Here is an 18349-nt window from a genome sequence, read left to right on the forward strand (position 1 = left end):
CAATTACCGTATTTTACAGACTATAAATCTCACAGGATTAAAAATGACATCAGCCAAATAATGCATAAAGAAAAGGAAAATAGTATATACCTATATATCGCACTGGAGTATAAAATGCATTTTATGGAGGGCATTTTTTTTATTTGATCAGTAACCAAAAACAAACTTACTTTAAAGTAAAAAAATAGTTTAGCTATACTGAGAACAACAGGCTAAAATGTAACATTTACAGTTTTTTGGGGGGATAATTAGAGCCTAAAAAACAGGCTTTCGGTGGTCAGAGAGAAAAAAAATAGATGTCGCACTTCAGAATTAGTCGTCATACTATGGAAAAAAAAGTGTCACTTATACTCGGGAAAATACGGTACATGAAATAAAACTGCATTGTAATTGGAGTACACAGACTATTCAAATAAGGTCAAAATCAATTATTATCCACTCAACGTCATTTGCTGTCCCTCCTATTTAAAAATGGATTTGACGTCTACGACTGTCAAAAAGTGATCAAACCAACGAGTTTTTGTGGTATGCAAGACATATATTTACCAAACTCATTTCCTACCAGTGAGATTAGAAGACTGGGATGGCTGGCATTCACTGGTAATGTTTATATGCTATTATCTTACCACTGGAAACAAATCTAACAGGACAAGAGGTAATCAGACCTTGTCAGATGTTATCCTCTTTTAACGCCATGCACTAATTGAATTATAAAGCTCAAAACCTGAGTGCCCTGTCCTCTAGTAGAACAGATAAGATGATCCTAATCATAATCAAGCAACTGATCTACTTGGGAGAGAATTAAAAGAGACCTCTGACCAATCATGAATAAAGTGGCTGCAGTACAAGGGCAAGCCAAAGTTGTCAGTGAGAGCACCAATCAGAATGAGCAGAACTTTCCACTCATTTCCTGCGAGAGAACGCTCGTTTCCGAAGACTTGTGACATCGTTGCTGCAATCTTTAGACAAATGGAATCCAGATGGATGCTTACAGTACTTCAGTGCTCTGATGGTGAGCCGGGCAAGACCAGGTGCAGTCTGTTACTATTGCGCAAAAACTGCTGTTTGAATTTTCGAGAAAACCACAATATTTGAGTTTTCCATGATGAAGCAAGGTTGGTTTTAATTATTTCATTTGTTTTTGTTTTTTACACAACTGACTTCTAATCTAAACTTTACTTTGTACAACCGATTGCTTCTATTTTTTCAAATGTGTAGCACATTGAACTTTTTTCAATGGAACTCTATTGCACGCCACAAACGAACTAATTGATTAATGACATCATTCTTTTAACCTCTATTTATGAGTTAACCTTTCCAAATTTCAAAAAAAATTACAGTAGGCTTAATTGCATAAATTTAATAATGTCACAAAAGTTTGTAACGTACTTTTATTTCTGCGAACTTCAAACGCAACTCAAAGTTCAGTTAATATACTGTATCTGATTTTTAATGGCAAGCTATGGTTAGCTTGATGCTATAAAACATCACTTTCAAATATTCAAGGTTGAGAAATTGCTTCATGAATTAAAATAATTTTACCGTCATCCAAAATAAAATAGATTTCAAATTTCAAATCCTGCCAGAGATGTTTCAACAATAAAACACTAGATTATTTCTCTGCACATCTTAATTTTACACTATCCCCTCACCCAACCACACCCCTTTTATGCCTGCCAACCCAGCCCCCCTTGAAGCCGGTGCCCCCCTTAGATCTGGCCCTGCAGAGGACCCGAGTATAGCTACACGAACGTTGCCTGCCTAAAAATGCACAGGTCTCTTTTGCAGGGTGTAGTTTGTCCAGAGTTAGGGTCATCCACAAACATTTTTGTCTCGTCTCTCAACAAAGCCTTCCATACGTAAAATTTGTCATAATCTAAACAACATCAAAGACCCATGTCTTAGATTCATCTAGCACGTCTTTAAAAAAACGACCCAAAAAACCCCAACACCTCCTTTAACCATTGGCTCGTTTAACTGTGATAGAAATGAATACAACTGTCAAAGATGTCAGAGCTTGTCATTTTAAAGAATATTAAACGGAGGTAGCGCCACATATTCCCGAATAGTACTTGACAGCAGTAAAGGAGGATGATGAGACTACACGAATGCAGTTGAAACAGTCGGTTTCAGAGTGACGCGGAGACAGAACAGACTTTGTGTGACAGAGCCTGACGAGGGATGTGTTCACGCCATCTGGCCTGCTTTAACACTGTGGTCACTGTCTGATGCCAAAAGCTCTGTACTGAGTCCTGATGTTAAACACAGAGGTGGTAGTCATGGAGTTGAGGTTAATGTTTTGTTTCATAGACACGGATCGTAAGAAAAAGAGTGCTCTCGATTGTGTCTCTGTCTCTGTCTCTGTCCTGGCTGTCAACGGCATTGGCGAGTTGAGTAAGAGCTGGCTCTAATTGAAGAGCAGCTCCACACCCTGTCGTCATTAATCACCGGCGCTGTCGACCGGCTGCTCGGGACCTCACAGTGGCACTCTGCATCTCACAGGGGGGAAAATATTAGTCCTCTCCATCACCATCTGTCACAGCTACTTTGATTTCAACTATCAATCTATTCCTCAGACAGTGGCCATGTTGTTCATCCATCATTTGTATCAGGTAGAGGTTATTGAACGATAATGTGTATGACCTTAGTTGTATGAGTGAGATGAGGATTTTTTGGGTGATATTTCTTAGTCATTTTTGACAAACTAAAGTAAAAAACACTAACAAAAAAACAAAAAACAAATAATGGTTTGAAATACAGCACGGACAAAAGATTGCGGCTGAGTACACATACTTGCACAAGCACCACACAGGCAACATAAATGGAGTGTGTGGGTGTTGACTCAGCTGCAAGAGAGTGTGTGGGGGGAGATAGATGGCGAAGACTGATGAGCAAGGGAATAGGGAGAATAGTGAGGCATTTGATGAACGAGTGCAAACTGGCAAGAGTGAAATTAATTCCACCTCCAGACATGATTGAAAGTTCTCCCCTCTGCATGACCTCTGTCGTTAACCATCTCTAGCGCTTAGCTGTACCTGCAACTGATGACATTCCTTTCTGAAATCTTGATAACACTGTATACACTTATACTTTTTGGGTACATGTCCATGCTTCGTGTCAGTGTAAATCTTCATCGCAACTAAAGGGGGCAGCAGAATCCTATTTTTTTTGGTAGCATGACTATGACTAGCACAATATAAAAGCACATGTAATGGCTTCATTCATTGCTTGTTAGAATCACGTCACAATAGACGCAGTAACTAGAAGATTCTTTTGAATTGGAGGAGTTCGCTCCATTTTGTAAATAAGGATAATCAGTGGAGCGTCCCAACGTGTGGACCAGACCGGCGATCAGGGCGCTGTGACCTTGCCGGTGAGGCAGGGGCCTTGATGTGGTTTGGGAGGGTCATCCATTTTGTTAATGGTCCTGTCAAGTGACACCTGTGCTTGCCTTTCCCTGTCTGGAGTGCTAATGAACCGCGAGAGTGGAGGAGTCTAGGAGTCGGGGTCAATAGCCACCTCGGAGACTCTATGCTCAGTGCCAATGACGGCGTGTCAGCCAAATAGAGTGGAGAGCCAGATACATTATCAGCCCCCAAATACTCTAATAGAAAATGGACTGCCTCTTTCCTGTTAAATCAGTGTCTTTGCAAGACTGGAGTCAGTATTGCTGAAATGCAGAAAAAAACGCCAAGGGAAAGGCTTGCTCAATTTGTCTTCCGGGGTGGAAGCCCCCATGTATGAAGTTCTAGTAAGGCGGTCCAATTCCCCAAGGAGAGCCATCGGGACGTTGATGAATATTTCTCTAATAACGACATCCCTTTGTCAGCTACGGCCTTTGTGTTGCAACTCTATCCGTCAGAGTCAGGCTATTATTGAAGTCCCAGTGGCCACTTCACACCACTATTTCTTCTGCTGAAAAGGCTCTTTTTAGGCCTCGTAAACAGGAATCGGCAATTAAAAGCTGCAGTCGGCTCAAAGAAAGCAATGCTGGTGGATGAGGAGCGGTGGGAATCCTCAATAACCAGCTAACTGGCCTAATGTCACCCGGGATGCATTCTCTGGGACAAGCCTGTCAACTGATAGCGGCCATGATATATTACAGAGATCAATTGGAATTATAGATAGTGCAATTAAAGAAGACTGGGTGTTAAATGGCATGGTATAACATATACTGAAGAATGAGGGAAAATGAGTCAAATTCAATCAATCTTTTATTTAATAAAATAAGGCTTTCCCAAGTTGAATATTACAAGCATTACTAACAGATTTGACCTCTGTCACTTTATATTTGTACCATTTGTAAACCCAAATCAATGCCCCACACATAGGCTTGAAAAAATATGACATCTTTGCATATTTACAAATAAAAATAATGCTCACTGGCATGCAGGTCTGAATAAAGCATCATATTCCATCTTTAGCGTGGTGCAAAGCCATTTTTTGTGTGGGTTGTAATTGTCATTACCGTAGAATACTTAAATCAGATTGGATTTCCAATGAACAGATTATTTTGAATAGAAAAAAAACGATTAAACCCCCCAGATTTTGAAGCAAGCGCTTGTGTGAAAATAAATACTAGACTTTGATTTATGTCTGGCATTAAAACAAAACAAAAAAATCCAGATGAAAAAACAAATGTTCAAGCTTTGCGTATCAGTGTCAATAATAGCTTCAAATCTTTTGAATCTGTGCAGATTAGAAAATCTCACAGACATTTTCCCCTCCTTTGGAGCACCAGCCCCATTTTTGAAGCCAACAGAATGATGCCGGCCGGGCAATCTATCTTCAGCAGGTGCCTGCCAGATCAACGTCACTTATGCCAGTATGTGACATCACTGGTATCCAAGCGCTGAGGCTGAGCCCAGTCTCTGACCGTAGAGGGCGTAAGGGGAGTAGTAAGCCGACGATGAGGGTATGGACGGCATGGGGAGTCCAGGTGCTCCGGGTAGGTGGGATTTGCTATAAGGGTGGTAGCGGGCCAGGCCCAAGCCGGGGGACCCTCGAAGAGAGAAGGAGCTGGGCAGCGAGCCCGGGCTGCTGTGGGGGGGTAAATGAAGATGGCACGAAGCCGTGGAGGATATGGACGAAGGGTACGCTGACAAGAGTTTGCTGTCCACCATGCCAGGCAGAGCCGTGTGGGTACGCAAATGGGCCAGGAGCTCCTCGGACGTCGCAAATCTCTTGTCGCACGGTCCTCCGACAGACACCCAGTTACAGGCGTGGGGTAACGGTTCGTTGTGGAGCATGAAACCGTAAGTGTAAAGAGGGTGCGAGAGGGAGGGCGTGGTGCTGGAAGACAAGGCGCTCGAGTGTAAGGAGTGCAGGTGGTGTGAAGGGTAGACCAAGGGGAAACCAGACTTGAGGCTGGAGGGGTCGTGGACGCAAGTGGAACAGTTACTTCCTCCCAAGTGGTGCGCGTTGGGGTAAGTCAAACAATAAGGGTCCCGGCATAAGCCCTGCATCAGGGAGGGAGGAGAGGCTCCAGTCAGAGGACTGGAACTAGGGTGCTTAATTCCTAAGCCCATACTGGACTTGGTAGGGTCCAAACCGGGAACAAACTGCGAGGGGTAGCCCGCGTAGGCTCCGACAATAGAGCCGTGGTAGCCCATCGAAGCAGGAGGCAGAGGGAAAACCGAATGTCCCGGTTTGAACGGGGACACGGGCGCGATGTGCCCCGAGACCAGGTTAGCCTGTGAGACCTGCGTGTCGGCCTTGCCCTCGGGCCGCGGGCTGCTGGCGGAGCTGGCGTTACTGGAGTTGGCGCTTGCGCGTACGTGGCTGGAGTTGGCCAGCTGAGCCCCGTCCAATGCCGACTTCACCGCGTCCGAGTCTTTTTTGTCGCCGCCGTTGTTACTGTCCGAGCCGGGTTGCTCTAGACTGGCAGATTTGTTGTCCAAGTGCGAGGCCTGCGAGTGCGCGGTCGACGGGGAATGACTTTGTACGTGAGGCTGGCTCGGCGTGTGGCGTTGAGGAGAGCTCGGAGATTTCGAATGAGGTGGAAAAGACGGACACGAACCACCGCCGGAGCTTCCGTTGGACACTCTGAAAGTTTTATCTGAAGACCCCTTGGACCCTTGAACTTCTTTACGGCAGTCGCCCGAGGACTTGGAGTAAGGTTTGAAGCTGGACTTGTCCTCCGAGGACTGGTGCTGCTCCGCCGACTTGGACGATCGGCCCGCGCAGTCTTTGTCTCCCAGACTGCCCGAGGAAAGGGAGGCGAGCTTGGAAGCGGAGGGAGGGTCCGGTTTACCGATTTGGGAACATGTCTGAGCCAGCAAAGCGAGTGGACTCTTTTTGGCGTCCAGCTACAAAGGAAAAATACAGACAGAACGATGAAACATATTCGGACCTTGACGTCACCATGCTATGACCCAAAAGTTGTCAACAGCTTTTTATTTTGAAAGGATGCTTTGGAAAATGATGCCAAAATATACATGGAAATGTATATTACATTTAGTTGCTCTCGAACTGGAAACAGTAGAGGGAAATATGAAGATTTTTCAGATGTTTTTTTTAGAATATATTGACGATAGAAAATTGAGTTTCTTGTACAGTTTTCTTTCTGTTTCTCACCTCGATACTGACTGGTGCGGACTGGAGGGGTTGAAGGTACTCTGGGTGGAGCAAGTGACCGCCGTGCGCCGTCAACATCTTTACAATCCTGATGGGAAGCCTCTCGATCTGACGTGACGGCTCCAACCGAGACTCGGCTCTGCTCACGGGCGGCTTTTCCACTCCTGTGCGCCGACACCCAACCCTGGCGACGTTTCGATCCGACGACTGGCTGCGTAAAGGCGATCTTGAGCCACTGGTGGGATCTCTCATCAGGGTCCAGACGCGTAAAAGGTAACAATTTGCCGGCACCAAACTCAAATGTATTCACCAGATTGGTTCATGATGATCGCGTTCATCCGATGAGAGTTGGATAATCCAAATATGGCTCGTGCGCAGTGCGGAACCACGCGGGGTCTATCGAGAAATAAGTGACATCCTTTAACAGGCTCTTCACTGTGTCTATAGAGTGAGTATTCCTCCGGGTGTCGAAATAGAAAAGCACCACGAAGATGGACTTGAGTCAGGAATATTCCCGAGAAGGCAGAAAGGCGCTGCGGTGTGCGTGTCTCCGTCTGACTGCTTTGGCTCGTTCCTTCCGTCTTCTTGCACATCTCTGAGGGGAGGGCTGTTCTTTCCAAGCAGACCGTTGCCGGCCAATCACATGGCTTTCTTCCTGGATAGGGGCGTGGTTTGTCTTATGGCCACACCCTCAATGCAAACAAATGTGTGTGTCCTCACATACCGCATCCCTAATTTACACACAGTCTTTTAGATCAAGGGATATCATCAGTGATTGCAGAATTAGCTTTTTATTAAATATTTTAAATTCTAATACTACTTGGTTAAAAATAAGTGAAAAGTAAGTTAAAAAATGCAGCTAAGAGTTAAAAAAGGTAATATACGTAAAATTAAAAAAATGAGTAAAATATATATTGAAAAAAAATAGATAAATTAATACATTAAAAATAATAAAGTAGGCATTTATTTTATTATTTCTACATGACTAAATTGAATGATGTATCTAAATAGAGAATTCTGCAGTCAGATTTTCAGGCCTAGTTCCTTCATTGCTAAAATACAATTTTTGTCATTTGACTTCATAAATTGATGTTTGTTAATGCTGACAAATCTAAGATATTAATATCACAAGGTGACTCCAAGCCCATAATTCATCAAATGGGATCCATTTCAACTAATCCCTATGACTGAACTTTCCTTTGTTGTGATAGCAAATTGTTACACGCTCTCAAATCCCCCATTTAGTGTTGCTTTATTGGCTCAATCTGCCTTTTTAGCAAGTCATCAGGTGAACCCAAAGAACCGCCTCCGTTCATTTTCCTCAACAAATAAGCATTTCATTTAATGAGGTTCTATTCTTGTTGGAAAATGTACTTTGCCTCCAGATCCGGATATGCTCCTTAAAGTAGGGCTATGAATCATGGGGTTTTGAATTCAAATAGGTAAGCTGCTCTGACATTTCACAGTCTAGTGTTCACAAACCCGTACGAGACGAGCTCTTTTATTCCGAGCGCCGTGACTGTTTATCGGCAGCTGAGAGGCGAGGCGGCGTCACTTGCTTGTCACTCAGCGGCGTCACTGTTCGACCTGTCATCGTGGGGTTTAGCCTCCATTCATCACCCACACGTCGCCGCTCGCGCCTCGGCGGCCTGGCGAGATCCAAGAAACGGCGAGCGCAAAACGTGCGTGCTGGATTTAGCCTGCGCATTTGTCTGTCACTGCCTTGTTGAGACAAGTAAACAGGTGACCCTGAGAGCTCATTGTGAATTTCAAACACATTTCCCCCCCTTTCTTTTACAACGTGGGCCTGACAGTTCATGTGTGAGCTTTCCGATTCATGTAGCCACAACCTTGTTAAAAGGGTGAGTGGCCGCCATGTGGGTGGGGTTGCACATGGAAGGGAAGGGGGGGGGGGGGGGGGGTGTCTCGAAGTAGACCAAAGAAGTGGGGATTGGGAAAAGCCAGACAAAGGCAGTGAGAGAATGAAAGATTGGTGGGGGGCTCGAACAACAGGGAACAAATCCTTTCAAGTGCCCCTCCACGCGGGCCGGTAACAGCTGTTTTGGCGTGTTGATGACGGATGGCTGTTTCCTGTTGTGGATATTTTAAAAGGGGGCAGCCTTTCACGTAAAGAGGATTCTCAGCATGTTAGAGGGTCCTTGCCGGCCCTCGGGCCATTTCCATGCTTTTCTGGGGCCGTATCAAAGCAATGCGTTGGGCCAGGGACGGAGACCAAACAAAGCCCCCAGGAAGAGGCTGATTGGGGCTCACGAGGAGCGAGGAGGGCTGGACCCTGTGTGTGTGTGTGAGTGTGTATGAGTGTGTGCAAGTGTGTGCCTGTGATCCTGAGATTTATAGAGCTGCTGAGGCTTGTAATGGACGTCGTAGCTCTGTGGTGGGCCCTAATTCATCCTGGTGTTGAAAGGCTGCCGTTTGCCTGACTCCACAGTATATATTTGTAACACTGACATTAGGCAGCAGAATCCTTCGAGCCTTTCTTAGGAAAACAGCCTGTCTCTGAGAATGGAGGAGCCAAGACATTTTCAACAAAACGTGTAGATCAATTAGACTGTTCAATGACACCAGCTCATCGTAGATTTTTCAGGCTGGAAAGTGTCAGCCATTCCGCAAATTCCACACACAAAAGGAGAACAAAAACGTGCAAAAATGTCCAACGCTACGACACACATGCAAAACAGAAGTTGACTTCCAATAGAAGTACAATTACAGGGCAAGCAGAGTAAGACCACTAGGTACAAATCAGTTGATATTGCTTTGGGACTGTCTAAGCCAGGGGTCTGCAAAGCGGTCCTCGAGGGCCGCAGTGGGGGCAGGTTTTTATTCCAACCAATCCAACACAAGCAGTTTAACCAATGAGGTTTCTGATGAAACAAGAAGCACCTGACTGCAATCCACTGATTTCACTTCTAAGATACCAGATTGGTAGAAAGGTTTCCTCTTATAGGTTGGAACGAAAACCTGCACCCTGGTCTAAGCCTTAAGATTTTCAGAAATAGTAGGGGGGTTGTATAACATTAGCTGCTAGGACTAGCTGCCAGACCTAAGTTTGTGCTTGACCAGCAGAGATTGTAGTACAACTGACTAGTCATCTTGGGTTCGTGTGCAGATACACACTTTGGTTGCAACCCCTTACAATGGATTCAAGCATAAATTTACATCTAACTGACTCGTGTTAGAAGTTAATGTCCTGCAACGATCTTTACTGAATGACTACTTCTGAAAAGCCCAAGGCAAAGATGGTCACAAAGCGATAATCCATCCACTGTTGTAACTTTTAATGCTAATGGAATTTGTGTTTTTTTTTCCTTTTGCAAAGCATTTGGAATTTGCTAAATGCTGGACACTTCCCATCCAGCGCATAATAGTGGGTCCCTCACAACCTATTGCACTTCTTGAGGCATTTGCTGGTGTCAGCCAGACACTGTCAGAGTCTGAATATAATACTGTACAAAGCAAAAGGGGGAGAAGCGATAAAAGCACCAGGGAGGAAAAGAAGGGAAAACGAGTGTAAATAACTCCTATTTAATTATCTGTGACTGACTTATGGGGTGTGTGGAATGGGGTTGGAGGCCTGAGGCTGGGGCCCTGCTATAGTCCTCATGTTTTCTTCAGCAGCAATAAAAGCGAGGGGAAAAAGTGGATTAAGACAGTTTCATGGGGTGTAGCAGACATGGCATTTAGACCCAAACACTTAAAAGGAGCCTTGCAGGCAACATTCCAGCTCAGACAGTTGAAACAAGGCTTTCCCTGAGCTAAAAGGTCCACAAACAATATCTACACAGTGTACTTTATGCGTTTACCCGTCGTCACCTACGTGGGTGTGCTCGTCTCCGTGTGTAGAGTTGCGGATGCAGAAATATAACGTAATGTGCTGACAAACAAAAGAGCTAAGCAACGTGCACCATTTTGTGCTCATACTGTAAGCTTTATCCGTGTGTGTGTGTGTGTGTGTCAGAGTAACAAACACCTTGACAACCTTATCGCCTCACTTTAGAAAGGAGATAGTCTTTCGTGCCGGCTTGTCACGTCTCAAATGCTAACGCTCTTATCCACCTTGCCTGTCTGTCGTCTATCTGTCGGCAATGCAATCACAACGGCGACAAAAGCTTCTCCTCCACGTTCGAGGAATGCATGTTTTATTTCCGAATACTGTGCGGCATGGAGTTCTGACTGTGTACATCTGCTGCACCTGCAAGACATTCGCTCTCGCTGCGTGGTTGTCGACAATAGGGGCGATTGTCCTCTACGTGGAGAAGCACAGAGAGACGGGGGGACGGGGGGAGTTGGCTTGTTCTGCCAGACAGTGCCTGTTTCTAATCAGATTGTCCGATATTGTCGTGTGAAATTTCAGATAGCATGAAAAGTTGATGCTTGTGATAGCTGGGTCATTCCAGATTGAAAGGCTTTTGGGCTTCAAAGTTCTTATAGAATTCAATAAGTAATAAACTATTGAAAATGGAATTACCTCAGATTGACCTCCTAAGAACCCAGACTCTTGCAAGGCATGCATTTTTATTTTCTCTTTTATATTTAGGCTAATTGGGACCTGATTAGTGTAAAAACAAGGAATTTTCTTCTTACCTGATGTAGTTTCTGAGAAAAATGATATCCACATCATAAGGGAACACTAGACCCTTGTAGTCCAAAATTTAAGATTGTAGTCTTGTGACAACCAAAAATGTGATGTCCAAATGTGGATGCCAGGTCCTAGGAGGTTAAAGGCAGACTTCTTATTACGTGATTCATATATCAAATTCACATTTCTTATTCTGATAATATGCATGAGGGTTGCACAGTGTAAAGTGAGACATTCAATCAATGCTAACAATACATAGTAACTATTATAAATATAGAGGATGCAAATTTGCTGACGCTTTTAGAAATCTAACTTTACCAAATCCACTATATCATCTGTGACACACATTTCACAAATTATAATTAATATTTGAAACATTGTTTTTTTAAAACAAATGTTCTCACAATCAGGAAACACGATAACAACAAAAAATATAATCATTTTATTTGAACTAGTTAATTAGAGAAGTCATAGGGGAGAAAGTATGGATAAGACAGCATTTCATTTTTCCAGATGTATCTGTTATTTAAAAAAGAAACCCTACTTTTTTTAGATTTTTAGATTTGTTCTCAGGATAAGTGGACTCATAAACTGCATAATTTCATATTTTGTATATGGATTATTTCACATTTGAAGGGTGGAACATAAAATCTCCAATTGGTTCATGACTCAGCTAGATTTACAACAGAAGGTAAAGTAAGTAGTGGAATCTACAGAGTTCCTGCCAAACATGATGAGGAGGAGTAGGACCTTGGCAACAACAGTCAAAAATCAACAGGCTGAAGTAAACCTGGTCCATGTGAGCTCCCGAGTCTACGGGGAGACCATACGAAACCCCTCTCAATTAGAAACAAATCAACGCAATCCAATCGTTCAAGACCGACACCCCAAACAAACATTTATGGAAGCCGTCCACCTTTTGTCCTTAATCTCCGCGTGGGCGTACGAAAGCTTCCCAAAGAGTGAATACAGTGAACCCGACAAAAGCCATACATAAACCTGTCACGCACGCTAAATGAAAAACAACACATGAAGCGCATTCTTAAAGCCTGCTCTTTTGTTGCCTACCTTCAGACTTTACGTTTAAAAAACGATCCGGCTTCTACGCCTTAAAGAACTGGCAGTCATGGATAACGTATTCCACGCAGAGTGGCCAAAATATTTGCCTAGACCGGCCGGGTCTTTGTGATGACAAAGCACCTTGCTTGTATCTGGCAGTAACTTAGCGGTTCAGATGGATATATAAAAGCAAGGTAATATATCAAACAACTCTCCCGAGATACACACAAGTATCAAGCCAGCAAAGTCACATACAGCTGTTTGTTATACGAGTGTGTATTGTTGTGCAGGCTACACGCCAAGCTGACACTTATGAAATATTTTCCTTGCTGACCTTAGCTACTGCCTCTGCTAGCAAAATTAATTCACTGTGTCAACAAACACACGCGCACGTACAAATATGCTATGTCTGGTGACTGAAAACCATAAGCACAGCAGGTTTGGGGAGGCGGTTTTAATAATTGCATCTAGGCCTGATTTATTTTAGCAGTACTTGATAAGTGTGGCAGGAGAGAGCAGAAAATATACACTCGTATGCAAATGGAAATGTCCCTAGCGTAGGAAAGCGGAAAATGACTGGATAATTCGGACTATACGTCACAACTGTTTTGTCATTTATACTTAGGGGCAATTTATGTTTATCTTTCCAAGAAGGGCGGGCTAAACGTTCCAAATTTGGCAAAGTTGTTAAGACCAGAAATGGAAAATTACGACTTTAATGAGTTTGGTCCTGATCAAAAGTTTGGTAAACAACTTTTTTTATTTTGCGTTGCTTTGGCAATACCCTATGACAGTAAATATATTAACAGCCACCTATAAATTCTGTTGTTCTCTGTTATTTTGTTCGACTAGAATGTGTCTTCTTGATATATAATCAAGTAAAATTGCCTCTCCACAATGCAATATAGACACCAGTGCGACATTTATGTTTATCTGTTCTTCCTTGTGCATTTTTCAGCTGATGGGACTTATACTCAGGTATGACTGAAACTCTGAAAAATACACGCTATGTAGTGGTTTAGTTTTATGGTTCAGAAAACCAAAAAACTCAGCATACCTGTCAACCTCTGCCGATAACTGCCCTTATAAATGATTATGATTCCCCTTACAAACCCCCCAAAAACCTTACAAACACCGTACGAGTCGTACGGTGTTTGTAAGGTTTTTTGGGGGTTTGTAAGGGGAATCATAATCATTTATAAGGGCAGTTATCGGCAGAGGTTGACAGGTATGACTCAGTCACCCAAATTTGGGTTTAATAACAAAAAGACTACTTCAGTATTTGTTCTCCCTAAAATTACGTGCCAATATATTGCAGTTCACTTTTTAATGGAAAAATACTTGGTCCAATGTTTTCGGTGGGCACAGATCTTCAAAATCTGTGAAAATGACTAGAGTTAATTAAATCAATTTTAGGGTTTGAAGATAGTAATTTTTTTCCTCCAAAGCCTTTTCATTGGGGGTCAGTTTCCCACACATTTTGGCCAATTGCAGGCAAGTCTGGGGCAGCAAACCCTGCACTAACCGCCAAATATTATATATTCCTATAATATTTAAAGAAGTATTAAATGAGAGTGCGTCCACCAGTCGGTATTACATACCTATCTGTCATTAAAGCTGCCAAGTGGCCTCTCCTTGGCCTTTTGCACATTATATTTTTTAGGGGTGGGCCAAAAGGTTAGGGGGCACAAGAAAAGGCTCAGGGTTGACGTACAAGGCCAAAAGTCGAACGGGTCATGGAAGGGTAAAGAAAATAGGCGGCAACAGTTGAAGGACATTTGTTCTTTTTGCTGACCTAATTCACAAACCGACTGTTACCTTGAAAAGGAGAGGCGCTATAAATCCCCAAAACAGATGCGCCAATGTGGACGATTTAGCAGCACGGGCCATTCATCAGTGTAGATAAAAATAAGGCCACGAACAATAGAATGTATAGACGGCCACAGCTCGGTTCACCTTTTGTCCAGTGGGGGGATAATTATAGGGCGCACATACTGTATTCTCAAGGAAAAACGGACAATATAAAGTATAAATAAAGTCCATACCCTTTGTCATTGTTGAGATTTTTGTCTCCTAGCCAAAATGGTCACATTAGCGGTGAACCAAAGTAGATGGCCGCATTCTCGTGAGAAGGTTGCAATAGCAACGGTACTGGCTTGACATTGTGAACCAGAGGGTGAAGTTTTTTTGGAGGGTGAGTCGGATGAGGATGAAGGACCTGGAGAGGAAGAAGAGGGAGCAAAAGAGTAAGTGCAGTTTTCCTCTTCATTCAGAGTGATGAATGACTTTTCGAAGGAGGCAGAATATACATCATATCACCTTTAATGGGTGCACATTTCTACAGCCGTAACTCAGTGTTTGGAAATAGGGAGGGGAGGATGAAATACGACTTGGTATATTCCTCCGAGCGACACTTTTACGAGTCCTCCCTGCAGTATAAAGGCATTGATTGCTATTTCAAAGCTCCATGTCGGACTCACTCGGAGTTGAGTATCTCCAGCTGCCTGTGAAAAAAAGAAACCAGAAAGTTCTTTAGCACATGGAACCCCCCCCCAAAGATGTTTGCTTCAGCTAAACAGTGCTGTGGTGAACACCTACGGTAGGTGTCTCACAGGAAACATTTAAATGTCCACTCTGGTCTTTACATTTATTCGTCAATAGTATATCCATTAGTTCAGAATTGTACTAAATGTGGGCGTGGTCAGACTTCCAAATGCCTTAGTCATGTATCTGAAAAACGATTTCCAGTGAAAAATGTTATTGTTCCCGATAGCCCTTAAACCAGAACACAATTGAATTTAAAAAAACAACAAAAGCATTGTTGCCATGGGACTGAACGAAAGGAGGCACAGTATATCTATCTGCAAGATCTATGTTTTGTAAAACACCCATTATGTTTAAAGATATATCCAATTAGCAGTTACAAATGAACATTTACTTGAGTCTTTATACAATATATTCAATGCAAATATGTACAGACTTTCAGGCACTTCTTGTATTTGTGAAACTGAGAAAAATTCACTTACAATGCTCATTTTGAATTGATAAATGTGGCTGATTTCAGGGGGGGAAATGGCAGTTCAATGAACTATCTGAAATTCATAACAAATGGGCAAATTGGTAATGATACAATAGGTCAGCGAGTGAATTCGAATCTCGGAAAAGCCAAATCCGCCAGGAATGCGCAAATGAACGACTACATTCACATGTCTGGAAGATCAGCAAAACAGATAAAGTGCTGGATAATATCCGAACGACAAAATCTTGCTTCCCTGGTGATGGAAAACAGTCCCAAATACAAAACCCAGATTAGACTTTGCCAGATGTCTCATTAACAACCTAATTTTGTAACCAAATCATGGCAAGAACAGAGCATTGCTGTTCACTTGGAATGTCTAGGTGATGAATTTCTTTGACCGACAGGTTCAAATTGAGATATCTCCATTCATGTCCACATTTGACATACAATATGAAGTTTATGCAAAAACCTGCAATTTGACAGTATGCCTAGTTTGCCACCATTGGCCAGACTTATTACTAAAGCTCGAAAAACCCGATTCCACCGGTACAAACATAGTTACAATTAAAATAAATGGAGGCTCTTAAAAAGTTTGGCATTTTTAGGGCTAAATATACGTCAATAGATCAAGAGGTAAAATAGATATACAGTAAATACTGTATCGCTATAAAGAAGAGCTAGAAATACAGTACATAGTGTAGAAATCGCCCTTTATCCTCATCTGTTTCAATATCCAACAGTAATTTAAAACCTTGTCTGGATAACTGCCACCAGCACTTCATTATTCAAAGTGAGACCAAGCAGAATTATTGTTGTGTAAAAGCCCAAAGACTTTCAGAAGATCAAAGTTCCAGCACATAAATCTTGTTTCCCTGCAGCTCCAACACAACTCCCCTTCTTCTCTGACTTCTTCTCCAAACTCATATTGCACTTTAACGCCACATCGATCAAAAGCAGGCACTCACAAATAACTTTCTCTTAAAATATGACACAACCTTTCATTTTGTGCCAAAAACAATTCACGTCAAATGATTCTCGGCTTCCAACTGTTGAAGTCTTTGCAGTCATTTTTTTCTCTGTATTTACATTATTATAAACCATACTAGTTCCTACTTTTTTTTAATTATTCCACACCACAATTAAACATGTTAGTTCTAGTCCACAGATCCTTCCACCCATCAACTGTCAGGCTCTTTAACAAAACAAATGGCTGAATGTTAAGACCAACCAAGTGTATGTATGTACATGTATATTTATTTTTATATATATATATACGTATATATATATACATATATATATATATACGTATATATATATACATATATATATATATATGTGTATATATACACATATATATACACATATATATCCATATATATATATACATATATATGTGTGTGTGTGTGTGTGTATGCATATATATATTTCAGCAACACGCTTATTTATTTATTTAGATATATTATAAATTATTAACTTATTTATTACATATTTATTTATGTCTAAAATGTATTTTGCTGTGTCTGTATTCTCACCCTCTTGCTACTGTGACAGTGAAATTTCCCGAATACAGGATCAATAAAGTTATCTAATCTAGATGTGTTATGTTAATGTTAGTAGAAAAATGCAGATAAATAAAACATTGTGATGTAAACATCATTTTCAAGGATTGGATATTACGGATGACTTACTCATATTAAAATGAAGCAGATAGAACCAACATTTAATTTTACTACGGTTTCCCTTTAAGAACCATTTGTATGTGAATTTGTCTTAACCAAGAACTGGTTTACTTCTGCACAAACAATCTTGCTTTCCCACCCTTCGCAGGTGTACAGTTCATTGTTTATGAAAAAAGTTAATTGCTCACATTAGCTACCCAACACAAGTATGTGTCATTGACTGTGCTTTGAGGCATTCCTCTTTTGCGTTGAAATATACCCGCTAGCAAAAAGTCTTGGTTACTTGAGATCATTAATTATGGAGATGTGTCTGACAATAATCCTGGTTTTAATTTTAATAAAAGATACTGACAGGTAAATTATACAGGTGTCATTCACATAGTAATTTGAATGTCATCTTACAGTGGCGGAAGTATTCAGAGCTGAAGAAAATGCTAAATGTTAACCTTGAAAAATGGTCCTAATTGAGTACATTTTGAACAGAAATTTCGTCGAGCCCGGTATTAAGGTCTGAAGGATGGTTTTACTTGGGGGTGGGGGGTAGTTCTCAAATAAGAGCTTAAACACGATAAAGCAACTGATCTCTTGATGATGCCTTGTTGTCGTACACTTTTGTTTTGATCACGCACTTGACACATTTACTGTGCCACATCATTCTGGAATTTGAGAAAGCGATCACCCCATCCTTTGTATGACCTGCCCTGGAATTTAAAAAGGCATTGAAGAATGTTAAGTCGGTTAGAGTAGTGAGGCGCAAAGTTGTTGCGGGTGAGATTTGGGTGTCTATGTAAGGGACACCAAAGAAGGGCTTGCGTTTGAATGAATCAATGAGATTTAATAGATTGTTTTTATTGAAAAGCAATGACTGTCAATTGAGATTTGTAGTTTTTTTGGGGGGCGGGGGGTCCCGGAATCAATGAGTGGGAACAGCTATTGAATTGGAGGCCCCTATTTTATTGGCAATGGGACCCAATAGGGATTTGTTTGTGGGTTCAAGTAGCTTTAAAATTGATAGATATATCTATCTGGCATTGGAAACATTGGAAAATGGAGATTTCTTTTATAAGTCCAAGATGAAAATCAATAGGAATTAACGAGTGTGAATGACCTTTTGGGAATGGAGAACAGGGCCACCAGAAAAGAATAAGTTTGTGTCAAATTTGGATTTTTTTGCCAAAAAAAGGAAAATAATGAACCTATTTGTGGGGCACGCCATTTATTGGCCATGTCTAATTTCTCGAAAATGTTAGAGGAAATTTAATTTGTGGTTTAAATCAACTAGATCCCGGCAAGAAGTTGAATTATTAAAGCACAATCTGATCAAAAAAAATAAGATAAAATATATGTGAGGCAAGCTTTCTGTTTCTCCGAGGAATTTGCTTCAACCCGCATTAGCTGGCCGATTGTATCATACAACAG

The 18349-nt window shown here is 41.8% G+C and overlaps 1 protein-coding gene and 1 long non-coding RNA gene across 4 annotated transcripts in view; both read right to left on the reverse strand.

Annotated features, from left to right (window-relative positions):
• Positions 1 to 18349, reverse strand: part of LOC144074432 (uncharacterized) — a 105823-nt gene that overhangs the window by 7515 nt on the left and 79959 nt on the right. For 2 of the 3 annotated variants that reach the window (XR_013300298.1, XR_013300296.1), the window contains exons 6-8: positions 14552 to 14736; positions 14278 to 14450; positions 11179 to 11304 (exon numbers count right to left, since the gene is read on the reverse strand). This is a non-coding gene — a long non-coding RNA (uncharacterized LOC144074432). The remainder of the gene's footprint in view (positions 1 to 11178; positions 11305 to 14277; positions 14451 to 14551; positions 14737 to 18349) is intronic. The other variant, XR_013300297.1, reaches the window with a different exon arrangement.
• Positions 4197 to 7190, reverse strand: znf703 (zinc finger protein 703). The gene is made up of 2 exons (XM_077601553.1): positions 6577 to 7190; positions 4197 to 6308 (listed from the first exon to the last, which is right to left on the reverse strand). The coding sequence occupies exons 1-2, from the start codon at positions 6826 to 6828 to the stop codon at positions 4836 to 4838; spliced, it is 1725 nt and encodes a 574-aa protein (XP_077457679.1). The 5' UTR covers positions 6829 to 7190; the 3' UTR covers positions 4197 to 4835.

This window comes from Stigmatopora argus, chromosome 5, assembly GCF_051989625.1.
Source record: "Stigmatopora argus isolate UIUO_Sarg chromosome 5, RoL_Sarg_1.0, whole genome shotgun sequence".
Taxonomy (NCBI): domain Eukaryota; kingdom Metazoa; phylum Chordata; class Actinopteri; order Syngnathiformes; family Syngnathidae; genus Stigmatopora; species Stigmatopora argus.

What these genes read in the sequence shown, in the direction of transcription:
- znf703 (XM_077601553.1), bottom strand. Translation starts at nt 6,828, where the DNA reads ATGAGAGATCCCACCAGTGGCTCAAGATCGCCTTTACGCAGCCAGTCG. An exon ending in CCGCACCAGTCAGTATCGAG is followed by an intron (nt 6,309 to 6,576) that starts GTGAGAAACAGA and finishes TTTCCTTTGTAG; the next exon opens with CTGGACGCCAAAAAGAGTCC.